The sequence below is a fragment of the Equus quagga genome, chromosome 18 (genome assembly GCF_021613505.1).
Source record: "Equus quagga isolate Etosha38 chromosome 18, UCLA_HA_Equagga_1.0, whole genome shotgun sequence".
Classification (NCBI taxonomy): domain Eukaryota; kingdom Metazoa; phylum Chordata; class Mammalia; order Perissodactyla; family Equidae; genus Equus; species Equus quagga.
Genome location: NC_060284.1, coordinates 43,889,723 through 43,912,463, shown reverse-complemented (window position 1 = coordinate 43,912,463; position 22,741 = coordinate 43,889,723). Strand labels below are relative to the sequence as shown.

Below are 22,741 nucleotides of genomic sequence, written 5' to 3'. Positions count from 1 at the left end.
AAATCTATGGAGACAGTAAAAAGATCAGTGAATGCCAGGAGTTAAAGAGAAGAGAGGAACAAATGGTGGGAGCACAAAGGATTTTTAGTGCTGTGAAACTACTCATCATGATACTATAATGTTAGATACGTGTCATTATAAATTTATCTAAACCCACAGAATTAGACCAAGAGTAAACCCTAGGGTAAACAGTGTACTCTGGATGTGTCATATAATGATGCACATGCTAAGAGTAAACTTATTAAAGACTTCCAAGGAAAAGAATATTATCTTAGGACACTATTTTCAAGTAGAGAACATGCTAGGGATCCTCAGATGGGCCAAGGACCTGAAATCGGGACAAGCCAGAAATTCTGGCTGTGCAAACAGTATTCTTTGGCATGGGAGAGTTATGCTTCAGATCAGAACCTGTCTGCAACTCTGGCGAGCTTGGGAATAACTTGGAAATGTCTCCTCTTACTGACTAAACCTCTGCTATAGAGAAAATGGACAGTATGTTTTCTATTCCCCTGGGGACTTCACCTTTTCATCAGCCTTGTCTGTCTACTCTGTCAGTGAACAAGAATAGGTCAAGAATTATATTTTAATACGGCACAATTTCACCCATCCTGATGCGATAATCAAGGGGAACTCCTGACGGGAACAAATTTATAATTGCTATGATGACCTCCAGGCCATATTTGATCCTGTCAATCTTGACTAGAGCATCTTCTTGGGAAGTTCCAGTGCCAGGTGGATGTGAGGGAGATGCCTTTGCCTAGCGTTCTTGAACCATTTCTCCTGGATAGTTGTAAAGGAACACTACCAAGTCTGGCCCACAGATCAGTGCTGGTCTGCTGTGCATTGCCAGTCCATGATAAATACAAGTATTGAGAGTAAGCATTTAGAAACTTTTATAGCAGTTTTTTTTTTCTTTTTTGTATATATCCAGTATGTCTCTTTATAATAGTATTGATATATACTATTTATAAAGATATTGGTATAGGTATATGTATGTGTGTGTGTGTGTATATATATATACCTTACCTATGTGTGTGTCTATAAACAATATACTATTTCACGTGATTTAAAATTTCATGTAAATGGTATCACACTGCATGTATCTATAGTGAATTTTAGAAATAATGTTTAGTATCCATTGCATCGTCTTTTCTAGTGTTCTTTGCTTATATTGCAGATGCGTTAAAGCTAAAGACTGCGTTTCCCAGGTTCCCTTGCAACTATTTCTGGATTTGATTTAAATTCTGCCTGTCAAAAATGCATTCGTGTAAAATTTGTAAGGCAGAATTAGAACAGAATTAGAGGTCTCAATGTCTAGTCACTGACTGAGATTTTGAGAAGCAGGACATTTTGATGGTCGTGTCATAGGAGGCACATGTGGTTCTGGAGCTAACCACAGAAGTCAGCAGCCTCTGATTGTGGTGACTTCCTGATTTTGATGATCACCTGATTTGGTCAGCTGCTTCTTTTGCTGGCTTCTTAATTGTGGCAATAAGAGATATGCTTATGGAGTCAGTGGCTTTCTGGTTATAGAAGGAAGAGCAGGTCTGTTGGTGGCCTGAGTAGTGCTTTGGAAAGCTTCTTGTGTCCAGGGGAATAAATGTGGGAGTCTAGGGCCAAGAGTGAGAGCTCTGGTAAAATCCTTTTCTTTTGGGTTGGGATCCTAAAGAGCTGTGCTGTAGGAGTAAGGGTGAATTGGAGGTAAACCAGCCCTCAAATGAACTGCAACCTAATTTCAAGTCATCTGGATGGGCAGAATATCTAGATCCTTAAACATTCTTAGAGAGAGTCTGGGTCTGTGTAGCCCTAGGTAAATGAAAATCATGACTGGAGAAAGAAAATATCCTAGGCCCAAATTGTTAGCACAGAGAGACAAAAGGATGGAAAACACCGAAGAGAAAGAGAGTAGATACCATGGGAAGGTCCAGCTCACATCCGGTTGGAGTCTCAGAGGAGTGGAAAGAAGGAATGAGGAAGAACCAATATTTGAAGACATAGTGACTGAAAGTTTTTCAAAACCTATAGGAATTCTCTTTTGTCAGCATGATTATCTGTTAATTGTGTAATCTGTATTTTCTCAGCAGGTTTTTTTTTTTTTTCAGATGATTTTCTTTATCTTGTTGGGTTTCCTCAAAGTGTAGGTTCATATTATTCATTGAATCTGGAATATCCTTAGCCATTAACCCTTGAAAATTGCCTCTTTCCCACTCTCTCCATTCTCTTCTTTCAAAGTCCCATTAGATATGCTAATCTTCCCATTCTAAACTCCATGTTTCTAAACCTTTCTCTTATAGCTTCAGAATAAAGCTCTCCCCTGACAGCTGCTTTCTTCAGACCTGTCCTCCAGGTTCTCTGTCTCTTTCCAGCTATGTTCAGTCTGCTGGTTAACCAAGTATTAATTTCATTGGGTATACTTTTCATGTTTCTCAAAGTTCTGTTTCAAATCAGCTAGTTTTTTAAATAGTATTTTGTGTTTGGTGGAATGTTTTTTCTGGTTTTGTGTCTTTAATGGTTTATTTCATGCTTTTAACCATCTTAAATATCCTGTGTCCAATATCTGTGGTTCTTGAGTATCTAATCCAGCTGTGTTATATTGGCTTTACTTCACTCATGGTTAATTGATTCTTGATATGTTTTGAAATTTTAGCCTGTCAGCTTATCTTTGGCAAGGTTTTGTCTGTGAGAAATGCTTGCTGGCAAAATCAAACATAATATATCTCTGGAAGAACAACAGAAGTTTCCCCAGACATAAGCATAAGCCCACACAGGCCTGTAGTTGTGAATTCTCGGGAGAGAGTCTTCTGTCCTCTTCCTTTTCCTCTTCTTTCCTGTAACCATCCAGATAGCCAAGACAGAAGTTTGCCTGCCATCTCCTTTTGCTTCTGTATCATCTCCCTGTGCCACTGAACAGATTTTATCTCCTTTGTCACTGTCCTTGGACTATTTTGGTTTTGATCAGCTTTATTTAGGTATGAGTTACATACAATAAAATTTGCCAATTTTAAATGTACAATTCGATGAGTAATTATTGCCACAATTATAATAATAGAGCATTTCCATGGCCCTTTGGAGCCAGCCTCCTCTCCCCAACCCCTGATCTGTTTTCTATTGCTAGAAGTTTGCCTTTTCTAGAACCTAATGTAAATGTAACCATACAGAGTATAGTTTTATGTCTAGCTTGTTTTCACTTATTGCTTTTGTGATTCATCCATGTTCATGGCATGCATCAGTAGTTTGTTGCTTTTTATTGCTGAGTAGTATTCCATTATATGGCTATACCAGATTTGTTTATCCATTTACTTGTTGATGGTCATTTGGGTTATTTTCACTTTGGGGCTATTATGAATAAAGCTACTAGAGGATTCTTATATAAGACTTTGTGAGGATGTATGTTTTCATTTCTCTTGAATAATACCTAGGGGTATAATGGCTGGGTTATATGTTAAATGTATATTTAACTTTATAAGGAATTGCCAAAATGTTTTCCAACCAGCTGTACCACATTGCTTTACCACCAGCAATATGAGAGTTCCATTTGCTTCATATCCTCACCAACTCTTGGTATTACCAGTCTTAATTTTTGTCATTCTAGTAGGTAAGTATTAGTTTCTCATCATGATTTCAATTTGCATTTCACGAGCGACTAACAATTTTGAGCATTTTTTTCGTGTACTTCGTCATTCGTTTGTCTTCTTTGGTAAAGTATCTGTTGAACTGTTTTGCTAGTTTTTAATTAGATTCTTTATCGTTTTGCTATTGAGCCATAAAAGTTCTTTTTATGTTTTGGACACATTTTTTGTTGGATATATATTTTGTATATATTTTCTCCCAATCTGCAGCTTAAAATCCAATTTATAAACTTTTTATTAATTTTTTTATTTTATTTATTTTTTTAAAGATTGGCACCTGAGCTAACAACTATTGCCAATCTTTTTTTTTTTTTTCCGCTTTTTCTCCCCAAATCCTCCCAGTATATATGGTTGTATATTTTAGTTGTGGGTCCTTCTAGTTGTGGCATGTGGGACGCCACCTCAACATGGCCTGATGAGCGGTGCCATTTCCACACCCAGGATCCGAACCAGCGAAACCTTGGGCCGCCAAAGCGGAGCACATGAACTTAACCACTCAGCCACGGGGCTGGCCCCTATAAACTTTTTAATAAAAGTGCAGTTATGTGCCTTCAGAAATCTTTGCCTAATTTAAATACTGAGTCTTTCAAACCAAGAGGATGGGTTATCTATTTAGTTTAATTTCTTAGTAATATTTTATAATTTTCAGAGTACACGTCTTATACATCGTTTGTCAGATTTATCCCTATTCAGTTTTTTTTATGCTATTGTAAGTGGTATTTTTCCAAATTTCAAAGTTTGATTGTTCATTGCTCATTTATAGAAAGACAGTTGATTCCTGTTTTTTAATCTTGTATCCTGAGACATAGTTAAATTCATTTTAGTTCTAGTACCTTTTTTGTATGTTCCTTGGCGTTGCCTCCATAGACGATTATGTCATCTGTGAGTAAAGATAATTTTACTTCTTCCTTTCTAGTCTTTATGTCTTTCATTTCTTTTTCTTGCCTACATGCGCTGGCTAGAACCTCTAGTACAATGTGGAGCAGAAGTGATGAAACCTGTATCTTTGCACTCAGGAAAACTTCCCCTGGGGCTGTTTCTTCCTATGCCTACAGTGTCCATTGTCCTAAATCATATTTGCGGTGTTCAGATGGGTTGGAAGAAACAGTGTGTGGGAGTTGACTACTACACTATGAAGCTAGATTTGTGTTTTAGACTAAAGAGTGTTGTAGCCAAGAGTGAGCTGGTCATCTCTGGCCTGTTTTTATTGCTGTAATATACTCTGAGTGGAGATAATTTGAAATGGACATGCCGACATATGATTGCAGGATGAGTTGTAATATAAGGTGGAAGTTGGCTTTAAATAAATTAAAGGAGACCTTCATGAGAAAACAGGTAAGACAACCACTACTCACTCACTCCCATCTTCTCCTTGTTCATAATCTAATAGGAAGTTTCATTTTCTAACCGCGCTATTCATTAGTACTAGGTGGCTTTAAGAAAAGGCATAATCTTGGGGCCGGCCTGTTGGTGCAGCGGTTAAGTTTGCACGTTCCACTGTGGCGGCCCAGGGTTCACCAGTTCAGATCCCAGGTGCAGACCTACGCATCACGTGGCAAGCCATGCTGTGGCAGGTGTCTCACGTATAAAGTAGAGGAAGATGGGCACGGATGTTAGCCCAGGGCCAGTCTTCCTCAAAAAAAAAAAAGGGGGGGATAATCTTTGATTCGAAACTACCATCTTTTGACATCAGAGTTCAATTTGCGAGTTTAACTCTATTGACTTACTGTTGTGTAGGAGTTTTTCTTGTCTTATAATGGAAAAAATACCTTGATCAAAGCAATTAGATAGATAAAAGGAAACTTTTCTGAGAAACTTTTCCAGCCCATTAAATGAAATTCTTGTGTGTTCAGAATGATCTTCTGTATTACAAATTGCTCCATATTTAGTGAGTCAGGTACCTGCTTCCTAATACTTTGTCAGCATGTGAGTAGGAGAAAGTATAAAGAAAGTAAGCATTGAAGAGTACGTGCTTCAATGGGAAAAACTTCTAACATCTCTGTTAGAACCTGAAACTTTTATAGGCTATGTGTTACGTGAATTTTGCGAGAATGTAGGTCAAACGAGGCATTTAGTTATTTATGGTAATTTGAGGCATTATATTAACTGCTAAACCAAATAGGTTTATTTGAAATACAAATGAAATACTACATTTATTGAAAAGAGTTTATTTCAGTTATGGTTTCCTAAATGGTGAGGAGCTATTTTCCTTTTAGCTACTAAAAACTGGGCAATATAATGGCTCTAAAACTTTTTCTGATAATGTCCTTAGAAGATAATGTCTATTGGACAAGTAACATTGAAAAACAATTCAGTTACATGAGAGCTAGGTGTAAAGGGTGGAAGTCCTTTGTTGTTGGGGTGCTTTATTGTTGACACGCTGTTTTAATTTTATGTCTTTCAGATATTTGGATTTGAACTGCATTTGGAATTCATCTACACTTAAAATGCCACCAGCGGTTGGAGGTCCAGTTGGATACACTCCCCCAGATGGAGGCTGGGGGTGGGCAGTGGTAGTTGGAGCTTTCATTTCCATTGGTTTCTCTTATGCATTTCCAAAATCAATTACTGTGTTTTTCAAAGAAATCGAAAGTATATTCAATGCCACCACCAGTGAAGTGTCGTGGATATCCTCCATCATGTTGGCTGTCATGTATGGTGGAGGTAAGTACCCACTGAGGCCTGCTGTTTTAATTTTCATTAAGCAGCCAAAGGCTCTGAATTAGCTAACTTTATTTTCTTTCTCGGTGAGGAAGATTTGCTCTGGGCTAACATCTGCCAGTCTTCTGTCTTGTATGAGGGATACTTCACAGCATGGCTGATGAGTGAAGTGGGTCCATGCCTGGGATCCAGACCTGGGTCACCAAAGTGGAGTGTGTGCAACTTTAGCCACTCAGCCACGAGGCTAGCCCCAATTTTTTTTTTTTTAACGTCTTATTCAGTGAGTTTTGGAATGTTATGTCTTGAAGCTTTATGTTTAGAGTCACGTTTTTCAATCCTGTTAACAATGGCAACTGAGCAGCATAGTTCAAAGTCTCAGGTGAAATCTTTTCATGGTGTTAGAATTAAAGAACTGAAAAAAATCTCCCCCTTATTCCTTGTGATGTTATTAGTCCTAAAAGCATTTCAGCTGCACCTTAAATTTAAGTTTTATCAATTTTTCCCTTCTGTTTTCTTTGACATGTTGTGAAGGAGATGTGGAAAGTAAGTTGCTTACTTAACATCATTTATTTATTTATTTTTTGAGGAAGATTAGCTCTGAGCTAACTACTGCCAATCCTCCTCTTTTTGCTGAGGAAGACTGGCCCTGAGCTAACATCCGTGCCCATCTTCCTCTACTTTATACGTGGGACGCCTACCACAGCATGGCTTTTGCCAAGCGGTGCCATGTCCGCACCCAGGATCTGAACTGGCAAACCCCGGGCTGCTGAGAAGCGGAATGTGCGCACTTAACTGCTGCGCCACCGGGCCAGCCCCTACTTAACATCATTTAAAATACTGTTTGTTTCACCTTGGAACCTCAAATCACAATTTAACGTATAAAAGTCAAAACCTACCATAATACTTAAAATACATAGTTGCTTAGCAGAGATTCTAAAGCCAAGTATATTATTTACTGGGATTGACAATGTCTCACATTGCTTATTTAGCCAAGCTTTTATTTCTATTAATCTTCTTTTTGGGTGGCAGTTTAGTATCTCAGATTATTTTCACATGTAGCTTTTTAATAGCTAGTAAAAAAAGATTCTATATTTCAACTGTAAAGCCTTAGCATTAGGCTTCTAACCTGGTAGCACGTTCAACCACTATTTATTTAGCCCCATGCACATGTTCCACATGAGGCTAGGTGTTGTGAGTGATAGAGAACAGTGATCCTGATCCTGGCCTTTGGGAAGTTTATGATCCTGTTGAGACAATAACATAAACTCATGAAACAAGAATAAGTAGTTGAAGTCACAATTTCATTAAATACATAATTTTATTTGCACAGGAAGAACCAGGTGACCTGGTTGCCTTAGAGAGAGATAAACTGGGTGACTGGAACAGGAATGGGAAGACTTATTTTTCTCCACTGTATATCTTTTTGTGTCTTTTAAATTTTGAATGTTTGCCTGTTTTGTCTATTGAATTAAGTACTTTTTAAAAGAACACAAGTACTAAATGATAGTACTTAGAGTTTTTTGTAAGTTCAGAGAAATCAAAAGAGACTTTGGACATTATCTAGCTTCTGAGAGCCAATAATTTTGGAGGCTTTGAATTCCATCTACCAGGATTTCTAGGCAAGCTTTTACTATGATGGCTTGAAGAAATTGGTATAAAAATTATCCAGGTGCTCACTGTATTGTTAAGCTGACTACAAACCAGAGGTTCACATGTCACAGTTCCGAGCTGCCAAAGAGCTTGAGAGCCACTTTTTTTCCATCAAAAGTAAGTGATGTAAGTTGTTCTAATTGCACATGACACGTTCTTTTGGGAAAACAGTTCCTTCTTTGTCCTCACCCAGAGATAACTAGTACATTTCTCTGAATTTGTGTTATAACAGGCCTATAAACTGTACCCCTCTCTATTTTTAATGATAGCTAATTGGGGCCATCCTTCCTGAAATAACTCTGAAAGACAAATTGCCTACCATGAGCTTTGTGGCAGGATTTTTACTAAATGGGTTATTTTGTTTTGATTGGCTCCTAAGCGTATGTCCCATATGTCCCCTAAGAATTATCATCACTTTTATAACTGCCATAATCCTTTAACTTGTGCATTTGAGCTACACTCTCAACAGGAAGGTTTTGAGCTCTGAGTGGTTTAGTTTTCTTTTGTTACTGCTTTGGTTCAGAGGTACGTACTGATGCTTGTTAGAGTGTGAGTGTATTTTTTAGGGGAGGAGATCTTAGTTGCCACTCTTGTTTTTTTTATGTGAGTTTTTCCTCTTTTAAACATGAAAGTGTAAATTTACATAGTTTCGGTTTCACAGTAAGGTCATCTTAACATTCCTACTTTAGAATTTAAAATACTGCAGACTTGACAGCATTAACTTCTATTTTACAGAGTCAACAGTATGGCAGTATTTTGATCTTTGTACATCTGACCCTACAAAATCTGTTTCATGACTAATTTATATGGAAATATTTTATGAATATTCTTTCAGTATTTAATTCTTTCATCTTATACTAGCTGTAATTCAAATTACTTCCAAACCAGCTGTGGCCTAATATTTTCATGAAGTGACTTAGAAGGTCAATGAAAATTTCTTTATGCATATCCTTGGTTAAGCCTGAAGTCTCTTCTGGCATTGAGTTCTTGACCCAGCCCAGTAGAGAGACTTGGTACTCTGAAACACTAGGATATCTAAAGCTTGAATTCCTTCTTGCATGTTTATTATGTATGTATTTGTCATACATACCATAATTTGATTTTGGTTCCCTGAGACCAGATCCTGTCCTTTTAGTCTTAGAACACCATACTGCAACTCTGAGTAGTAGTACTAGAATGTAAGTAACTGGGGAATTTTCCGCAGTATTTATAGAAATAGAATGTCAACATATGATCAGTAGTATATTCTGAAGATCCACATTTTATTTAAAAATAGACTCACTATCTTTTAGGGAGCTAAGTATGAATAAACAGAATAAGGTCAGAATTTACTGTGCTAATAGAAGAGAAACATGATTTGTATGTCTTCTCCTTTGTAATTTAGTTCCAAAAATACAGAGTCCATGAAATGGGGAGAAAACAGGCTGGGTTTGAAACTTGGTTCTCACCAGCTTCATGACTTTGCAAGTTCAAGCATCAGTTCTTTTCTTTGTGTCCCCTCCCTACTGATGCCTTGCAGTGACCCTTCCTCACTTCCAGTCATCTCCCTTAACCAGACAGACAAGTTATGGTGTCACGTAAACAGAGTCGTCGTTTCCACAAGTCCTTCTCTGTGAGATAGAAACATAAATATATAAATAAGTGAAATTCGGTGAATGTCATTCAATTTGTAATCAGCAAATATCGTTAGCATACTTAAGAGTTGTGTTACAACTTTTTCAGTACTTTGGGTAAGACTTTCTTATAATTAAGACGTATAAATTTAGAAAAGGAGAATTACATATTATACCTATATGTAGCAAGTAAGGAGGGGCCATTTGATTTTTTGTGTTTGAAAACTGATAGACAAAATGCATAAAATCTTTTTCTTCTTCCCGATCCTTATAATATTTCAGTTTTTATTTGGTTTCTTCTCTCACATTCAAGAAAAACTGATTTTTTTTTTTTTTTTTTTGAGGAAGATCAGCCCTGAGCTAACTGCTGCCAATCCTCCTCTTTTTTTGCTGAGAAAGACTGGCCCTGAGCTAACATCCGTGCCCATCTTCCTCTACTTTATATGTGGGACGCCTACCACAGCATGGTGTGCCGAGCAGTGCCATGTCCACACCCGGGATCCGAACTGGTGAACCCCAGGCCGCCAAAGTAGAACGTGCGCACTTAACCGCTGCACCACCGGGCCGGCCCCTGATTATTTTGTATGCTGTGGAAATTTAATCTGGTTTTCTTAGATAACATTCCATTTCCTATCCTCTTGAGTTAGACCCAAGGATATTTTGACTATTATATGACTTAATCTTCTCCTACAAGCATTTTTTCCACAGTATGGCTACCACGAAACAGTAATATAGGCCTGCAACCAGGTTAATTCTAGAAGACATATTCAATTCAATATCTGAGATAGCTAAATGTAACTGGGACCAGTTCTTTTGTTCTGTTTTAAATTTAGATGTCATAATTGCAAAGCTACTTAAACTTGGAAAAAATAATTATGCATTTTTGTCTTTCTTCTTTTTTAAAAATATGAAACAAACCACATTTATGGCAATGTGTAAATAATGCTCTAAGATCATTTCGTCATGTCACTGTGCCTGTTCAAAAATTAAAACAGAGCAAACTACTCAATAAATGTTGATCATATCCGGGATACATCAAGGAGCCTATGAACATCCATTACCAAGGTGTTTTCAGCCTACCCTGCCTTATATATCTGTTTATTTTGGAGGACTTGTCATAGTGTCACTAATGCCTTGTGTAGATTTGAGGGGGTGGGCCTTTCTTCTGACTACTAAAGTTTTGGTTATCTCCTAGGTCCTATCAGCAGTATCCTGGTGAATAAATATGGCAGTCGTCCAATCATGATTCTTGGCGGCTGCTTGTCAGGCAGTGGCCTGATTGCGGCTTCTTTCTGTAACACTGTGCAGGAACTTTACTTGTGTATCGGTGTCATTGGAGGTGAGTTACTGTTGATGCATTTTCAAGCATTAATTTATTGATGGCTATTTGCTATTCCCTGGCATTCATCTTTCAGATCTTTTGAGTAAAAATTCCTTCCTTATAGAAATTACTTGATTATCATTTTGAAAAACTGGCAATACATTAAGAGTACTAGAAAAGCAAACTTTTAAAGATTTTATTTTTCCTTTTTCTCCCCAAAGCCCTGCAGTACATAGTTGTATATTCTAGATGTGGGTCCTTCTAGTTGTGGCATGTGGGATGCAGGTGTTCGTTGCTTGTTAAATGAATGAATGAATTGGAAGAGATGATTGAATCCTTTGTCCTAAGAATAGTCAGTGGTGGTAGATAAAATGTGTATGGCAACTTGTTGCAAGGGTGGTCATTGTTTATTATTCTCTCTCATTACCTCTTCCTCCCACAGGGAGTAGGCTTCTATCGGAGCAGGAGAGAGTGTTAAACAGAAAGCAGGAATTATCTGGTAGGATGTCTAGATACATTACTGAGGCATAGAGGATTCGCTTGGTAATCCCCCCTCCCCTTTTTTCAATAGCCAAATTAGAGTAATGAACTCCTGATGGATATAATAAGTAAAGATTACTCAGAACTTCACAATTCAGGTACTATCACTATTAACATCTTGATGCATATCCTTCCAAACTTTTGTCTATGCACAAGCATATAACCTTTTTTTAGAACAAAAAAGGATCAGATTATGTATAATGTTTTGTAACTAGTTTCTTCACCTAACAATATATCATGAACATCTTTCCATGTCATTAAATATTCTGGTGGATAACATTTTTTAAATCTCTGTTATTCCATTGAACAGACGTATACTATAATTTTATTTGACCTGTCTTAGTTAATTGTTGAATATTTAGGGCTTTTTTTTTTTTTTTTTTTTTACATTTTTTTAGTATTGAGAAACTGTATTGCATTGTAGTCCTTTGTGAACGTGAATATTTTCTTAGGATAAATTTGTAAAAGTGGAACTGCTATGTTTTTAAATATATATATAAACTAAATTTCCCTCCAGAAAGGTTATACTCATTTATAGTTCCACCACAATATATGAGAGAGGATACCCTTGACAACAATGGGATAGTATATTTTCTAATCATTGTCAGTTTAACAGATGAAGAGTATCTCCTGGTTTTAATTTCCTCTCTTTGATTATTAGGAAAGTAAATATATATGTTTGTGGCTATGTATTTTTTTGTTTTTGTTTTTGTTTTACAAAATGCTTATGGACTACCTTGGTGTATTCATTTTCTTATTTAAGAATAACATGTAATAACTTTACATGTTAAATTATTCTTTTGCATAAGACACAGTTAATTTTCCAAATTAGTTTTTTCATATTTAATTGTGGTAAAATACACATACGTAAAATTTACCCTCTTAAACATTTTTATTTATTGATTGATTGATTTTTGAGAAAGATTACCTCTGAGCTAACTGCTGCCAATCCTCCTCTTTTTGCTGAGGAAGACTGGCCCTGAGCTAACATCTGTACTCATCTTCCTCTACTTTCTGTGTGGAACACCTACCACAGCATGGCTTGCCACACAGTGCCATGTCTGCACCCAGGATCCGAACTGGCGAACCCTGGGCCACCAAAGCAGAACGTGTGTGCTTAACCGCTGGGCCACCGGACTGGCCCCTGTTAAACATTTTTAAGTGTTCACTTCAGTGGTATTAAGTATACTCACAGTGTTGTGCAACCATCACCACCATCCATCTCCAGAACTCTTTTCATCTGGCAAAACTGAAACTCTATACCCATTAAACAGTAATTCCCCATCCTCCCATCCCCCTGGAGAACCTGGCCAACTACCATTATACTTTCTGTCTCTATGAATTTGACAACTCTAAATCCCTCATATAAGTGGAATCATACAGTTTTTTGTCTTTTCGTGACTGGCTAATTAACTCAGTGTGATGTCCTCAAGGTTCATCCATGTTATAGCATATATCAAAATGTCCTTCCTTTTTAGGGCTGAATAATATTCCATTGTATGTATATATCACATGTTATTTATCCATTCATCTGCTGATGGATGCTTGAATTGCCTCTGTCTTTTAGATATTATGAATGATGCTGCTGTGAACATAGGTGTACAAATATCTATTCCCGATAATTTTTTGCTATTGAATTTTGTTTGAAAAAAAGTGAATTTAGTCTTTTTCTACTTTTTTCCCCTCATTAAACGTCTATAATTTTCAGGTATTCAAAACTCTTGTATGATTTCTGTCTAGTGTGTTATTCTTAGTTCTCCTCTCCAAGATTATGAAAATATTTACCTACTTTCTTAAATACCCCCCTTTTTTACATTTAAAACTTCTGGATGGATGACAATATTTGACATAAAATGAGAAGAAAGAAATATAACTCTGTTCCCACATGGTTAGTTGTTCATTTGCTCTTTTATTCATTCATCAAATATTTATTGAGCAACAACCATATCTATGTTAGATGCTGTGGGGATAGAGCAGCAAGTCAGGCAAAGTCATGTTCTTTAATGGGAGGAGGCAGACAGTACTACTCACAAATATATGAATAAATAAGGAAAGTATCAAGTAGTGATAAATGCTATACAAAGCCTCAAAACAAAGTGTTCTGACAGGGAAGGACTGGATAGTCAAGGAAGGTAAGGGCTCATTGAAGAGATGACTTTAATAGAGATCTGAGTAACAGCAGAGAAAGTAGCTTTGTGAAAATCTAGGGGAACAGACCCTAAGTCAGCAGCATGCTTATTAGCGCAGATGGGAATGGTCTGGTATGAGATCAGGGAGGGAGGTAAGGGGAAAGGTATGGATAGGAAGCCATTAGCAGGTTTGGAATAGGGGAGTGAGCTGCTCTGGTTTATTGGTTTAAGCCTCTCTGAATAACTGAAACATAAATAGTAGGGAGCAAGAGGCCTCCAGAGGAGAACATCTGGAAGTTATTTGACTATTTACTTATACTAGCACTATTTATCAAATAATTCTTTCAGCAGTAATTTAAAATGTCACTTTTATTTTACATTAAGTGTTTATATATGTTTCAGGTCTGTTCCTGGACATTGTCTACTTTCATCCATCAGTATTTACCTATTGCTGAGTCAGAGCCACACTGTTCTAATGACTGTACCTTCCATTTAAATATCTGTTGTAGTTAGTCCCACTCTTCCCCCTGCACCACCAAAAATTTCCTGGTTGACCCCATGTATTTGTTCACTAAGTATGTTTTAGAGTCATTTTACTTCATCTCCAAAACGAAATCCACTGACATTTTCATTGGAATCACATTAAATTAGTGCATTCATTTGGAGAGTATTGACGTCCTGACAATGTTGTGTTTTATTATCCAAAAACTTTGTGTGGGTGTCCTTTTTAATTCACCAACGCTTCAGGAAAGTAACACAGTTGTAGGTATGTAAATTATACATTTTTTGGGTTTTGGTACTGTTGTAAAAGGAATAAATTGTATTGCATTTTCTGTTGTAAAAGTCTTTTCTATTAGATAACTGTCTACTCCATGATCTTCTATGGTTTTAATCCTTCAGGTAATTTTGGTAAATTTGACTAATACACAGTTATTTGTGTTCAAATAATATAAACAAAAATAATCAAAATAACTAACATTTATTGACTGCTTACTGCATGCCAGGCACCTGTTCTAAGTGCTTTACTCACAACAGTGCTACGCGCCTGTTTTCCATATTAGGAAACAGTCACAGGAGGGCCAACGTGTCTGACATCACTACACAGCCAATAAGTGGTGATGCTGAGATTTGAACCCACGTAGTCTGGTTTTAGAGTCCACGCTTTAAACCGCTACTCAATCTAATAACGAAGATTTTGTCTCCTTTCCATTATTTATACCTCCTATTTTAATTTCTTTGTCTGGTTAAGTAATTCCAAATCTATTTCTGATTTTTATTACAGTATGTGATTATTTTTTCCTCTCCACCCCAGGTCTTGGGCTTGCCTTCAACTTGAATCCGGCTCTGACCATGATTGGCAAGTATTTCTACAAGAGGCGACCCTTGGCAAATGGACTAGCCATGGCAGGCAGCCCTGTGTTCCTGTCTACCCTGGCCCCCCTCAATCAGGCTTTCTTCGGTATCTTTGGCTGGAGAGGAAGCTTCCTAATTCTTGGGGGCTTCCTATTAAACTGCTGTGTGGCTGGAGCCCTGATGCGGCCAATAGGGCCCAAGCCAACCAATGCAAAGAAAGAGAGGTCTAAAGAATCCCTTCAGGAAGCCGGAAAACCTGATGCACAAAAAGGGGCAGGTGATGCAAATACAGATCTTATTGGAGGATACCCCAAGGAGGAGAAACAGTCAGTCTTCCAAACAATTAATAAATTCCTGGACTTATCCCTGTTCACACACAGAGGCTTCTTGCTATACCTCTCTGGAAATGTGCTCATGTTTTTTGGACTATTTACTCCTTTAGTCTTTCTTAGTAATTATGGCAAGAGTCAGCATTACTCTAGTGAGAAGTCCGCCTTCCTTCTTTCCATTCTGGCTTTTGTCGACATGGTAGCCAGACCTTCTATGGGACTTGTAGCCAACACAAAGTGGATAAGACCTCGAGTTCAGTATTTCTTTGCTGCTTCTGTCGTTGCAAATGGAGTGTGTCATCTGCTAGCACCTTTATCCTCCAGCTATATTGGGTTCTGTGTCTATGCGGGATTCTTTGGATTTGCATTTGGGTGGCTCAGCTCCGTATTGTTTGAAACACTGATGGACCTTGTTGGACCTCAGAGGTTCTCCAGCGCTGTGGGATTGGTGACCATTGTGGAATGCTGTCCTGTCCTGCTGGGGCCACCACTTTTAGGTACAGTATGTCTTTCTACTTCTGAGGTTCTGTTAGCATGAAACACGCATAGAAGATTGGGAAGGTGATGGAAGGCAGAGATCAGTGAGCCGCTTGATGGCGGAGAGCAAGTCTTTCTCATTTCTGTACCCTTAGTGCTGGCACAATGCTTGGCACAGCTTAATTGCTCAAATACTTATGGAATTGAATTAAAATGAAGCTGAAAGGAGAATCAAAAATTGTTACAAACTTAAGTATTTATTAAAATAATTTTTTCTGGAGCTGGCCTGGCCGAGTGGTTAAGTTTGGGTGCTCTGCTTTGGCAGCCCAGGGTTTTGCTGGTTGGGATCCTGGGTGTAGACGTGGCAGCGCTCATCAGGCCATGTTGAGGCAGCGTCCCATAGAGCACAACCAGAAGGACCCACAACTAGAACCTACAACTATGTACTGGGGGCTTTGGAAAGAAGAAGAAAAAAATAGAAGAAGATTGGCAACAGATGTGTTAGCTCACGTGCCAATCTTTAAAAAAATAATTTTTTCTGATCATAAAACTAACATGTTCATTGTAGAAAAATGTATAATATACACTCCACCTTTAAAATACTGTTGGTGATTTCCCTTTAATTGTGCAATTTATCTCAGTAGTAATATATAAAATACTAACAGTAGCTGCCAGGTGAGGGCTCAGGTGTACCAGGGACTGTCCTAGTCGTTTTACGCATCCTGCCATAGCTCCCGAGTCTGAGCGAGCACTGTTATTGTCCCCGCTTTGTAAATGAAGAAGTAGAGCCTTCTAAAAGTGGAATAACTTGCCCAAGATCACACTGCTAGTAAGTGGCCATAAAACTTGGTGGATTATTCTCTAAGAATACCAGATTGTTTACTCTTTTAAATTATTATTAATACAAATTACGATAATCATTTGGATTTCCTCTGGATATGACTCGTGCTTTTGAGATTGTGCATGATAAGGGAAGGAAGGATACAGAAAGAAGATCCACCACCGACTTTTCCACACTCCCCACCCTGTCTCCTCCCTCTTCCCAGTGAGATTCTACTCCTGTCAGTTTTCACCTCCTAAACCTCTTGCTAATCTGCCCATTTTCTCCGTCACCTCCTACCTGGGCTGCTGCTCACAGTAGCCTTCTGACTGGTTTACCCAGACCCACTCTCGCTCTTCTTCGGTCTCCTAGGACTCTCCAGTTCAGAACTCTTAGAATGTTTTTAGAACTCTCCAGTTGGTTCCATTGTTCTCAAGGTGAAGATCAGATTCCCTAATGTGGTCTCCAGGGCCCCGCGTGGCCTGGCCCACCTCTCTCCTGCCTCACTTCCCACCACTCGCCTTTTGCTCTCTCTGCTCCCACACCCAGCCCTTCTTCCTTCCCGCTCACGCCCTGTGCTTCCTCCTACCACCTGCCTTTACAGTTGCTCTTCTCTGCCTGGATTCTTTCCCCACCCCCTTTCTCCTGGACAGCTGTCCTCCTGGAAGTCTCAGCTTAGTGTACACTTTAAGAGAAGCCTTCCTGACCCTCCCTGCTGCTCCCAACCCCCTGTTTTGTTTTCAGACCCTCCTTGTAGCCTTTGTCAGGGTTTGTGTAAGTATTTGATTAACATTTCTCTTCTCCACTGAACTGTGGCTGTTATCTCCTTTGCTTGCCCTTATCCTAGCAGAGCCAGTGATGGTGTTTGTAGGGCTCAATAAATATAGCTGAGTGACTGGTGCCCTGAGTTAGAAAACCATATGGAATCATGTTTGAATTGGTTATATTAAGCCCTTCATAGATGTAGAGTTTTCCAGAGTGTTTATTCCTTGAGATACCAATTTGATGAGATGCTAATAAATTTTACTATAACAAGGATTTTATGGCCAAAAACATTTGGAAACATTAAGTTAAATAGGTTTCTTTACTGTAGGACCTCGCCAAACCTTTAATATGCTAATATGCATTGTGACTCTTTTATAGAAAAGACTAAGATATGCCATTTCCTGAATTTATTTGACTTTGGAAACATTAGGGAGGAATCTTTGTTGCATAGTGGTGAAGGTTACAGGCTGTGGAGTCAGACTTTCTGGGTTTAGAGCTAACCTATTTCAGTTACTAGCTTTATTGTGTCTCTGTTTTCATTTTTTTTCATCTGTACAGCGAGGATGATAATAGAATCTCCTGTTTTGAGGATCAAGTGCTTAAAATGGTGGTTGATGTCAGTTAATTTTTTAGCATAGTAGGAGTGTTCACATGAATGCTCTTTGGGAAATGCTGATGTCAGAGAAAGAGCTTTGGTCTGGGAACCTGGAATAGCTCTGCTGCCTTGGGCAAGACTCCTAAACCTCTTGGAGCAACAAATTTTTCCATTGTGTATTGGGAATTGATTCTGGGTGATTTATAGCTCTTTCCCAACTCAAATTTGCCAAGATTTAATTATTTTCAAGTTGCTGAAAGTAACAGAATATGCAAGGCCATCCAAAATCATTGTGACATCATAAACAAAAAATCAGATCATTTTTAGCAATTCTTTAGACTAATTTGTCATTTGTGGGCTCTTTGAGGATTGGGTTGACAGCTTCTTTCTGAGTGGATCCTTCAGCTTTGTTTGGGAAAGGAGATAGTTGTTTGCTTTTACCCAAATAACTTTTTTTAAAAAATTCCTTAGGTCGTCTCAATGACATATATGGAGACTACAAGTACACATACTGGGCGTGTGGCATAATCCTAATCGTTGCGGGCATCTATCTCTTCATTGGCATGGGCATCAATTATCATCTTCTGGCAAAAGAACAGGAAGCAGAGAAGAAGCAGAGAAAGGAAAGTAAAGAGGTTGAGACCGGTGTGGATGTTGCTGAGAAACCAAAGGAAGTTACCAATGCAGCAGGATCTCCAGAGCAGAAAGGCACAGAAGGAGACCCCAAAGAGGAGGACAGTCCATTCTGAACCCATGGGGCTGAAGGGTAAATGGAGCAACTTGTGACCCAAGATATCGGAAAATGTTCTGCTGGCCTGTAATCTACCAGTGGTGCTCAATGCAAATAGCGGACATTCATATGGAAATCATACCAGGTGTTAGTTGATGGAATTTTTGTTTCACTCCTTACCAGTAGCCTGAATTAAAAATGCCATATCTTTTGGGGGAGGGAGTGGTTGGCAAAGAATGAGGGAAGAACGTCTTTTTTTTTTTTTTTTTTTAATTTTAGCTTTTAACAGTTACATAAAGATTATAACGTGCCTTAAGTTTTAGTCTTTAGAACTCTTTAGGGAGCCTTAACTTTTTAAACCATTTTGCTGAATTCATCTATTTTAAGTGTCACATTAAAAGAAAAAGTAACTAACTTGTTTGAAGCAAATCTAAAATTTTAAATTATTCTTGCTTCATTGTAATGTGTAATATATTGTCAGACATTGTCACTGGAAGATTTATGAATAGAAATATTGGTTGGAAGTTGGGGGTTTTGTAAAATTCTGACTAAAATATTTTGCTAGCATCAGTAGTTGCCTGGCATGTGTGCCTGCTAGCTATCTATATATTTAGGAAATTTAAAGCATAAAACTTGGGAAACATCTTGGCTGTTCTAGTACGTACTCATAAACACCCCTCTAGTATCTTTTCTTGGGATGCTTACTAGAAGCCTAGTGCTTGAGAGTTGATTTCATTAAATTATATTTTTGCTCCCCTTTTCAGAGACCTATTTTGAGTGGTTATAGATCATTGCCCTTTTGAGATCACTTAGTATGATTTTTTTCACTGTAAAAATTAGTATTAAAACATAGAAAACTGTATATTTTTGCCTCCTTAGTAAGTACAACATATCTAATTAAATGTAGACAGATATTTCAAACAGCCGCTGCATTCAGCTTAGGTTTTTCCAAAACCTCAGTTGAACTGTGAGACTTGGAATCTTTTGTTTTTCTTGGAATTTTCTCCCTTTGATCCATAGTGGTTCCGTTTATATCTGCATCTAGCTTAGAGCTGGGTGTAAGATAGTCAGTCTTTGTATGTTTACGGTTTTTTACCCCCCAATGTTTGCTAATTAAAGAGAGCCAGAGAATTTGGCCCCAGGCAAACCAATAAAGGATAAGATTGGCAGGGAAGTTGCTAAGTGTACTTAGTTTCAATTCATAATTCCTTTTCTTTTTTCTGAGAAGGCCTTAAAGAAAATTAGGCTTTGCTTAGAATTATTGTTCACATTCTTACTCTTGACACAAATATAAAGATTTGTGATCCTTTCACTTACCTGAAAAGTAGAGAAATGGGTTTATTTTAAGGATAGAGGGAGGACAGACCAGAATGAAACTGTATTTCTTAGCCTAATATCTTTTAAGTTGAGGCAGGAAGATAATGATAGACATTCAATGAACTATATTCAATGCATTCTAAAGTAGCATTGTAATTGACAGAGTGAAGGTATAGAAACCTTGTGTAAGAAGCTGGCTTTTCCAAATAAACTTTTTTTTTTTAAGAACTGTTTCTTCTTTCAAATGTTTCTATGTCTTCATTTTCTTTATCAAGATTCAATTTGGTCTTTGGTAATATTAAATTATCATTCAGCTTATGTGCTTTGGGATTTGTCTATATGGCTTATTTTATTTTGGTTTTTCTCTTTTCCTCTTCTTTAAGACAAGCAGGATGGGAATTTTGAAACCACCTCTCTGAAAGCAACCAGAGCAGTTAATCTTAAGGACACAAGGAAAACTCCCTTTCTGTGCCCGAGTGTCATGGCAGATGGATGTGTCTCTTTCCCCTTCTATAAAAATGAGGATTACCATTGCTGAGGTAATATGAATAAAGGAAATGTGCAAAAAAATTTTTTTTAAGTAAAGCAGGTATATAGGGTTATTTTCCCCAATCCCAGTTGTTGAGCTACATCCACACATAAGGCCCTGCCTAGTCTTTGTTCAATAGTTGAAGCTTGTTAGTGGAGCGAGGGGTTTGTGGTGCGGATTCATCACCACTTATGATAAGGAAGGGTTCTGAAGCTGCTGTATTTCAGAAGCGAGGGTTAAAAATTGACTCAGAGCTGAAACTAAACCTTTTATCACCCAGTCTAGCCCTGACTTTTTTTTCCCCACTGAAGATACAGGCTGAAGGGATTTATTCAAGATTAATTTTGGTAAGAAAGCCAACACTAAAACCCAGTATAGGCTTACTCTGTGCCATCTCTTCCTTCTTATAGATCAGCTAATCCAGTGTGGCAGTTGTGTTCAACACTGGAAGCAGCTGGGCTTTCTGATCCAGTTTGTTGTCCCATACTCCATGTGAGAACTGAACTTGTTTCAGTTCACACAGTGTCAGTGGCTGCTTTGGGAAAATAGGTTGTATTATCACCTTATATTCAAGTCTATTGAGAACTTAACTAGCCAAGATAAATGAGTAATTTCTACAAAAAGTATTCAGGAAAGGATGATGGTAAAACAAATTTTGGAAATTCAGAGAGGTATTTTATCCCTGATTTAATCACATTGATGATAATCCTCTGGATTCTTGGGTTGTCTGAATTTAGTAGTTTGTTTGTACCATAGATATATGTGTCAATCCTGTATTTTAAAAGAAAAAAATTGTTGAAAGCTATTTAATATTTTTGTATGAACCAATGTTTTATTGTATTGAATTTCAGATTGATAAAATGGGTATTGGTTTGTATGAAAAACCTAGATGTCTGGGTTTTACCTTCCCTGGCAAATGGTTCACAGTATAAACTTAATAATCAAGTGTGCCCCGTGACAGACACACACGCACACACACACACACACACTTTTGCTTGAAAAGATGAGGAAAGGTTAACAGTAAATTTCCACCTTTCCAACATGGCATATTTTAATAATCAGGTCAAGCGCTTGCCTAGAAGACATGAAGGAAGAGGTTAGTAATAGACTGTGTCACTATGAAAACTCTCAGTGCTTGTCAGGAAGTGACAGCCCAAGCATGCCTGCTTGCCCAAATGTGAACAATTAAGCCAAGTTGCTTCAGAGTTTAGAAGCATCCAAGGGAATATCAAGTGTATCACTCCTGAAATGTGTTCTAGCTTTAGAGTTTTAGATTCAAGCGCCCTTCCCTCCGTTCCATCCGGGCCATAGTGGCAAAATCACTCATGTGAAGTGATGCGTAGAGTATCTTTCTCCTCAGCCAAACAGCATTGATTTACTCTTGCTGACTTTTACCCTGACCTGCCTAGAGGAGACTAGAATAGCTCAGCAGAGGAGTCAGCCTACTGCTTGCTTAACAATATACAGTAGTCCCCTGTTATCTGCAGTTTTGCTTTCCACAGTTTGTTAGCCGAGGTCATCTGTAGTCCAAAAATATTAAATGGAAAATTCCAGAAATAAGCAATTCATAAGTTTTCTATTGCATGCCATTCTGAGTAGCGTGATGAAATCTCGCTCCATCCCACAATGATGTGAATCACCCCTTTGTCCAGCATATCCCCACTGTATACATACCTGCTTGGTCACTTAGTAGGCCTCTCGGTTGTCAGATCTACTGTCAAGAGTATCACAGTGCTGGTGTTCAGGTAACTCTTATTTTACTTAATGGCCCCAAAGTGCACAAGTAGTGATGCTGGCAATCTGGATATGCTCAGAAGTTGCTGTTAATCTCTTACTGTGCCTAATTTATAAAGTAAACTTTATCAGAAATATGTATATGTATGAAAAAACATAGTATATGTAGGGTTCAGTACTGTCTGTGGTTTCAGGCTTCCACTGGGGGTCTTGGAACATATCCCCTGCAGGTAAGGGGGTTCTACTGTAGGCTGCCTGGGTTCAAATTGAGGCGGTGTGACCTCAAACAAGTTACTTAGCCTCCCTAAGTAAACAGTTTTTTCTTCTGTGAGGTGTTAATAATTAGTACTAATGCCCCTATGATTGTCATGAAGGTTAGTTGATATGTGACAGCTTGTGTTAAGCAAGTGCTTAATAAACGTAAGCATCTGACTATAAGAAAAAAGTCAAGGAAAATTAATACTTGGGAAAAAATTGAGCTCTTCTAATTCCCAAGGTAGATCCATACTTGCAGAGGATAGTTTGGGAGTGACTTTTAAAGATTAAGAA

General features: G+C 38.0%; 1 protein-coding gene across 2 annotated transcripts in view; it reads left to right on the top strand.

Annotated features, from left to right (window-relative positions):
* Positions 1–20,158, top strand: part of LOC124230081 (monocarboxylate transporter 1) — a 39,374-nt gene extending 19,216 nt beyond the window's left edge. For both annotated transcript variants that reach the window (XM_046645830.1, XM_046645829.1), the window contains 4 exons: positions 6,034–6,293; positions 10,749–10,892; positions 14,856–15,722; positions 18,354–20,158. In XM_046645830.1, coding sequence (XP_046501786.1) covers positions 6,077–6,293; positions 10,749–10,892; positions 14,856–15,722; positions 18,354–18,631 — 1,506 coding nt within the window. In that variant the 5' untranslated portion in view covers positions 6,034–6,076 and the 3' untranslated portion in view covers positions 18,632–20,158. The remainder of the gene's footprint in view (positions 1–6,033; positions 6,294–10,748; positions 10,893–14,855; positions 15,723–18,353) is intronic.
* Positions 20,159–22,741: the final 2,583 nt, after the last annotated feature.